General features: G+C 57.6%; 1 protein-coding gene across 1 annotated transcript in view; it reads right to left on the bottom strand.

Moving 5' to 3' along the window:
* Window positions 1-2,528: 2,528 nt before the first annotated feature.
* Window positions 2,529-7,584, bottom strand: part of PSMF1 (proteasome (prosome, macropain) inhibitor subunit 1 (PI31)) — a 6,939-nt gene continuing 1,883 nt past the window's right edge. Inside the window, exons 2-7 of the mRNA XM_010002310.1 lie at window positions 6,878-7,030; window positions 6,406-6,488; window positions 5,686-5,865; window positions 4,806-4,859; window positions 2,691-2,849; window positions 2,529-2,580 (exon numbers count right to left, since the gene is read on the bottom strand). Coding sequence (XP_010000612.1) covers window positions 2,529-2,580; window positions 2,691-2,849; window positions 4,806-4,859; window positions 5,686-5,865; window positions 6,406-6,488; window positions 6,878-7,030 — 681 coding nt within the window. The remainder of the gene's footprint in view (window positions 2,581-2,690; window positions 2,850-4,805; window positions 4,860-5,685; window positions 5,866-6,405; window positions 6,489-6,877; window positions 7,031-7,584) is intronic.

The raw sequence follows: 7,584 nt of genomic DNA, 5'->3' as shown, positions 1-7,584 counted from the left end.
GCTAGGGCTGGCGGCGGCCACGCCGGAGACGGAGACACACGGCGGGAGGTCTGGACTGTCCCTCCTGCTGGTGGGAGACCCGGGATGAGCCTGCAGCAGGGACGGCTGCCCCCAAACCTGCTCAGGGAACGGGGTCTGTGCCCGGCTGCCAGCCCTGCCATGAAGAGAGGAACTCGCTCGGGAAGTCACCTCTGCCGTGCTCTGGGCAGCTCAGTGGTGGCCCGGCGGTGTCAGCAGAGCCAGCTGCAGGGACAGTCTCCTGTCCCCACCATCCTGGGACCTGGAGAGAAGGATCCTCATCCATCCTCTCCAGAGAGCGGTGTGCACAGCCCCGGAGGCTCTGGCATGGGCTGGCAGCAGGCACAGCTCCATGTCAGGCATTTGCCCCCTTTGCAGCCCCTCTCCTGTCCCACCTGCTCCCCCAGCTGCACATCATCACCAACCCGCCGGGGCTGAGCTCTGCAGACAAAAGCTTGTTTATCAGGACCCGCGCAGCCTCTCCCGGCGCTGGCTCGCTTTAATTAGCCTCATCAAAGCCGGCTGTGCCTCTCCCTCCCCAAAGGTTGCAGAACATGATTAATTCAGGCACAGAAAGCAGCCGCCTCCCGCAGAGAGGGGGCCCCCCTGATAAGGCTAAAGCCGTTTCCTCTCCCCAAGAACCCCGTCTCTCAACCCCACACAGCAAGGTCGGGAGCTCATTTCACCTGGGGCAGAGCCACGGATGGGCTCAGGCTGCCCCAGGAAAATGGAGGGGATTAGCAGGAGTGATGGCTGCACCAAGCCCTGGGTCTCTCCCTCCACCCCATCCATGCTGCAAAGGCAGTCGGTGTCTGCTCTGGTCACAGGCATCACCCATGGCCCATCTATGGGGTTCCAGGTAGGACTGTCCACCAAAAACAAAGGATGTGCAACAGGGACAACACATCTCAAAATGGGCTCAAAACCAGCTCCTGCAAACACAAGGGTCCATGCATGAGCCATGGGGAAATACAGGGGATGCCCCAGCTTCCCCCAGTGCCAAATTCCAAGTGTTGGTGCTCCCTGCTCCCACCCATGTAGGCTAGGGTTGCACGTGCCATAACTCTGCTTTATTAGGTGCCTTTGTAGGCAAAAGGGTTTTAAAAGGAAAAAGGCTTTGGGGGAAACAGATAGATGAGGGGATCATTTCCCCCCTTTCTGTGCCTGCCAGCACGGCTGTGTGCAGCACACCACCAGCATTCCATGCCCTGGAGAGCCAATTACCAGGAGGAGTGCAGCCAGTGCCAAGGCTGGGCTGCTTTCCACTTAATTTTTTTAATAACAGTCACATCATCTTGGAAAAGCACTGCTGCTCAGGGGAAGGTACAAAGAGTGATCCCGGTGGGAATTCTCTGCCTCAAGGAGGGCAGGGGTGGCCAGGGCAGAGTTTTGGGGCTTTCTTTCTCATGGTGGGGAGACCAACACAGCACTGTTGTCACATTTTTATTTCAAGCTCATTAACATCCTTCCAAAAAATCAAACCATGGGAAGAAAAAAAAATAATGCAAACCCCTGGCAGAAAAGATGAGCTGCAGCCCCAAAATTAACTGACCTAGGGGAGCTGCAGGGAAGGGAGGTTTCCAGAAAGCTCAGGAGCCTGAGCTCACCCATCCTCCCCAAGCTGTTGGCAGAGTTCAGCCAGGCAGAGCTGCACCAACCTTGTGCAACAGGAATGATGGCAGGGAAACATGTTCCATAAACCCCTTCCGGAAAGCAAATCCCACAACCAAGCAAGCCCCCAGCTTCCCAGGTGAGCATTCCCAGGAAGGTCCCAGCTCAGTACCAGGCTCAGCTCTGCTGTGCCTGGGGAGAGCCAGTGCTGGGTCCAGCAGGTTGTGCAGGCACCAAGCACCCTCCTGCCCAGCCCCTTGTGGTGCCCAGTAGGCAGCCCTGGACACATTACCCTGGGCATGGAAAACATCAGCTGCAGGGGAGAGAGGGGGCAGGAATTCAGTAGCTGTCTCTTTGTTAAAGGCTTTGCTGCTGGTGCTCTTTAAAGCCAGTGAGCACGGCCACAGGGAAGTTGGTCTCAGCCCTGCTAGGGGTCTGCCCACGGAGACCCCATGGGCTAGGCTTTCCAGCCTCTCACACTGCTCAACCCTTCACTTGGACGAAGAGCAAGAGAGAAACCATCTCTGAAAAAACATCATCTTTTCCATGCCACCCCAAAGAAGCAGAGGAGAACCCTAGAGCATGTGGGCCATGCTCAGAACTCCAGGACAAACCCCCCACTGCCACCTCGTGTGGGGCAGGACCACTTCAGCTGGGTGCAAACAGCCTGGCACCCTCAGAGGAGCATGGAAAGAAATGAACCTACTGCTTCCTCTTCTGTTCTGCACACAGGGAAACCTTTATAGCTGGTCAGACACAGGAAGGTGGCCCCGAGTGGGGAGAACCAAATGCTGCTGGAAATATCGAAGTCCACCAAATGGGGAGCAAAGATGAGGAAGTGCTCCTGTTTCCCAGGAGAAGGTTCTGGCCACAGCCATGAGAAGCCATGAGGTGACTCCTCACATGAACATGTCGTCATAGCCTGGAGGGGGAAGGTGGTCAGGATCTGGCCTGGAAAGAAATTCAGAGCAGGTCAGTCCTGCAGCAACAGGGACAAGCCAGGAGACCCAGGGGCAGCCCAGAGGGCAGGTCAGGGATACTGGGCATGGCTGAATACCCACCCGGATCTACCAGCTCCTATCGGGCCAAAGGGGTCAAATCTGGCGCCTGGTGGAACTGCTCCCGGAGGAAGCCGGCCTGGAATGCCCGACGATGGGTCAATGCCAGGCTGTGGGAAGCCAGACCGGAGAGGATCCACAATCATTCCCCCACTCCGACCTCTGAGGAGAAGAAAGGAAGAGAATGAGATGAGATTGGCACTGGTGAGGGAGCAGCAAAGCACATCCCTGTGCTGCGGGAACAGCGAGCACAGGAACGTGGGGTTAAGCCAACGTGGCACATGGGAAGGGAAGCACCTCAAAGTTACCACAAGGTGGGCCAGAGTAAGCCAGCAAGGTGAGCCCATGGCAGCAAGATGGAGAGTCCTTGATGTGTGTACATGTGTGGGAGAGTGCTGGGGCACAGCAGATCCTTCTCCCTTGGAGGCTGCTGTCTGCCATGGCAGGGAACCCTGGGGTTACCACAGCCCTGCCAACCTGCCCACCCTGTGCCATGAAGTGCAGGGCAGGATGTGACTCACGGCTCATGGTCATGCCAAGGTGGGAGGCCTATGGCTGCAGTGTGCCCACCCAAGCAAGGGCACCAGCAAACACCCAGAACCAAGGCACCACAGTGTCAGCCTAGCCCAAAGCCTCGCTGGAGACATGCACAGGGAAGCAACAGCCCTTGCCCGCCTTCCTCAGAGACAAAGCCAAAACAGACTTGGAGCAGCAGAGGCAGCTTCCCTCATCCCCTGGTTCCTGCAAGGAGCCATTTAGGACATGAGCGATGCCTGGCGAGTCCTGTTGGGCTGCTGACTGTCCCCTGGGGAAGCACTGGAGCTGCTGGTCCTTGCTGCTAGCTCGTACTCCCATCCCTGCTCCCCGGGGACAGCAGCACGTCCTGCCCTGCACTGTCGCAAGAGCTGGGCAGCCCGGCCGGGGCTCCCGCCAGCCTTTCCAAAGCCCTGCCTGGAAGTCATTTGCTGACCACGGCGGCTCCTCAGAGCTGCCCCACGCTGCGAGAGCTATTCCTCATGGTCGGCTTTGTGCAAACTCAGCTGGAGCCTTTGGACACCACTGCCATCATACAAGTCATTAACAACGGCGCTAATGAGTTCCATTACGCCAGGCCGGCTGCCCAAAGCGCCCCGGGACACCCAGGCCCCATGAGCACAGGCCTGGGAGTCTGGGTCTCCAGCCACAGCACTGGCAGGTGTCAGCACACAAATCTGCTTCCATTTACCATCTTTTTTGGTCATTTATAAGAGAAACTTCTGATGAAGGGCTGGAGGCAGGGGGAGAAACAGGGTCTCCACCACAGCCAAACCCCCTCTCCTTGTGCTATCGGGTTTCCTTCCAGCCACCCAGGCTCCAGGCCTCTCCTTCCAGCCGGGCAGGACATTTTTAGTTGGCCCTTTTCTAGCCAAACCCATAGAGAACAAGTCTTGCAAGAAGGGAGGGAAAAAATGCGATCCCCACAGGAGAGTGGTTCCAAAGAAGACTCCCCTGGGCCACAGGATGCACTGCAATGGCTCCAAGAGCTGTTTTTTGTCTGACTATGTGCTTTTAACTGGGATGGAAGATGACAGGTTCTCCTTGCCCAACCAACCCAAAGACTGAGAGATGTATCTGTGAAGATCAGTCCTGCAGACAGCCCTGCTTCTACCCAGGCTTTCCCTCGAGTGCCCCAGACAGCTGGGAGGCTCACAACTAGGACTTGAGAATCTGTGGACTCGGCTTTAAGCCTCCCCTTCTCCAGACTGCAGGGCTGTAGACACAGCAGCTGGTAACATTTTAAATTAGAGCTTACATTCACTTAACGATGTATTCAGCTTTGATTTACTGAAGGAATTACTGCATGTTAAATGAAAACAAGCTGATTATTAAACAGACACAGATTGTAACCTATCATCTATGCAAGGGACGGGATCTTATTACAATATTAGAACCATACTGAGGTTTAGCAACTGTCAGTTGGTCCCTTGCAGTTTGCACTGTTCTGTCACTGTCTGCACTTAGGGACATTCTGCTGGACTCCAGCTGTTCCAGAGGTCACCAGCCACTCCCACACTCCAAGGGCAGCATGGGGAATGCTCTCCAGGCACACAAAGCATCACCTCTCCAAGCTATACTCACCCAAAAGGGTCCAGGTCTTCCCCACCAACAGCAAAGGGGCTCAAGGGGGAAGGCCTGAAAGGCAGAACACAGTGAGACAAAGGGAAAAGCAGCTGCTTGGAGTGGGCAGGAGCCAGCAAGTGGGCAGGACAGTGCAGCCAGCCTGGCTGCTGAGGCTGTGCTCAGGGGTGTTCTCCCACGTAAAGTGCTGCAGCACCCAAAAGGCCCTGGGACTTGTGGGACCCTGCACGAGGAGCCACCCCATGCCCAGGACACAGCATTCCCTGCTCCAGGGCACAGCTGGGTGTGGACACCGGTGTGCGTGGCAGGCTTGTGGGAAGCTTGCTGAGATGAAGGGGGCCCTGCTGTTCCCACTGCTCCAGGCTGGAACTGTCTGTGGATGCTGGGAGTTTCCATGCCAGCGGCTCCCTGAGCGGTGTCCCAGCTGGAGACACAATGACAGTCCTGCTTCCAGAGGTGCAGGGACAGCAGGGTGCTGAGCCTGCAGCCAGCTGACACATCTCCTTGCCAATTAAATGTGCCAGTAACGTGGTTCCAGCGCCGTGCCCAGCCCCACCCTGTCTGCCCAGGCCTCCCCGAGGAGCATCTCCCAACCCTCAGCACCAGCAGACAGCAGCAGGCTTAGAGAAGCCAGAGGTGACACGCGAGGCAGGAGCCACAGCCAGTTCCCAAGGGATGGCAGAGCCTCTGCAGTGTCTCTGACTTCCAGCCAAAGGGGAAAACAGCTTGTGGGGGAGCCCACCGGCCACACAGGAGGGATAGCAGGGCAAAAGGGGACAGGGACGGATGGTGCACTGTCCTGGGAAGGCAGCTCCATCAGCCACAGCAGGCAGGAGGCCCCCAAGGGAGGACAGTCTGCAGGGACCTGCTCCTCACTTACCAGGATGGGGCTCTTGTGCCTGCTGGCTGCCGGGGATGGACCCTGAGGGGGTCGTGATCCCGAAGCAAATCAGGATCCTTCTTCTCAGGCTCGTTTTTGGGCTTTTCTGCAGGGGCCCCGAGGGGAATGATGATGCCTGAAGTGATCCTTGTCCTCAGATCCTCGGTGTTCTTGTACACCCTGCAGGGAGGAGAGGTGAGGTGGTGGGCTGCGGAGGCCACAGCACCCATGGGGAAGGTGCTGGGAGAGGCTGTGAAGGGTGGTGAGGTGACAGAGGCTTTGTGCCAAAGCGTCCCTGGCACAAAACGTGTCCCCAGCTGGCAGCACAGAGTGGACAGGAAGGAACAACAGCAGACAGTGGCACCGAAGCCCAGATCCTCTTTGAGAGGGCAGAGGTGCCACTCAGCCCAGGGGACACCCTTGTGCTGTGGTCATGACCCCACCAGTTCTGCAGCGGAGGAAACCACAGCACGTAGCACTGGCCTTTAGCAAGGGCTCTAACCCAGGGTTCCACCATCCCCAAAATCCCTCCTGCCTGCCAGCAGTGCAGCAGGAGCAGAGGAGGGAGCTCTGGCTGCATTTCAGGGCTGGCTGGGATGCCCCCAGGGTTTGTACTGGGCAGGAGAGTCCTCCAGGCTCCTCCTAATCTTGTCTCTGTCTCCCCCCCCCATACCAGTGGGGCATTTTCTCCTGCAGAAAATTTCAAGGAACTGAGATTACTTGTGGAAATTGTCCAGGTGCTCTGGGTTGATGTAGTCAGCCACTGCCAAGGTCACATCTGCCACCTTCTGAGAACTGCGATCCTGGCAAAAGACAGGTAGAACACAGAGTCAGCAGCCCAGCAGAGCTGGGAGTGAGGGAAGGAGCAGGTGTAACCACAGCCAGGGGCTTGGGACACAATGAATGGCCTTGCCTGCTTCCCGAGGAGCAAACAAACTCTAGTGTACAGTGAGGCTCTCCCTGCTTGCTGCCCCAGTTGGGGCAGCAAAGGGTGAAAGCAAAAACACCTTGGGCAGGTGCATGTGGGGAATAGGAGAAAAACTCTGCAGGAAAATCCTGAGCCAGGCAGGGGATCCAAAAGGGCAATTCCTGGGCAGAATGCACCAAACCACACCGCTGTCCTGATGCAGCTGGTGCCTGACCAGCTGCACCTGAAGGACCCCAAAACCCACAGGGACCACTAGGTGCTCACCATGACGTTGAGGATCATGCTGTCTTCCACCATGATGGCCTTCAGCAGCAGCTCATGGGCATCGTCCGTGGACTTGTAGCGCAGTGTGTACACCTCCTTGTTGGCTTCCCAGCCAGCAGGCAGCAGCTCTGACTTCCTCTCATCAGGACCTGGCTGCAACAGGACAGACATGCTGCTGAGAGACTGCCCAGGAGGGACACAAACACCCTTTGCTGAGCAAAAGGAGGCAACAAAGACCCAGCCTGTGGGATGATGCTCCTCCCTGCCTGGCACCTCTGTTCCCCAGTGAGCTGCCTGGTGAATGCTGTCATCCCGTTTGTCCCACCTCCACACTGTCCCCTCAGCAGGTACTGAGGGATTTTCTCTGCCAAGACAGTGTCCTGCACCCCCACCACGACCCCCCAGCACCGCACCAGCACCCACCAGACCCCTCTGCCTTACCCCTGGCTGCAGCAACACACCGTCCCGTTGTCATCACAGCAGGGCACCCAGCACTGGCACCTTCCTGCCACCACATTTCCCCCCAGCGCTGAACTGGACCCCCCTGAATGGGCAGAGAGTTCCCCAGCACCAGGATCCCCTCAGCACCACCAGTGCCCTCTTCCTGGAATCGCACGGACTCCTCCAGCACCGGGAACCCGCAGCACTAAGACCCCCGCAGCGGCTCCCCGTGAGGCCCTCAGACCCCCCCCCCTGCCCCCGACACC

The sequence above is a fragment of the Chaetura pelagica genome, unplaced genomic scaffold (genome assembly GCF_000747805.2).
Source record: "Chaetura pelagica isolate M959 unplaced genomic scaffold, ChaPel_1.0 scaffold1317, whole genome shotgun sequence".
Classification (NCBI taxonomy): domain Eukaryota; kingdom Metazoa; phylum Chordata; class Aves; order Apodiformes; family Apodidae; genus Chaetura; species Chaetura pelagica.
This window is presented reverse-complemented; position numbering and strand designations above follow the sequence as displayed.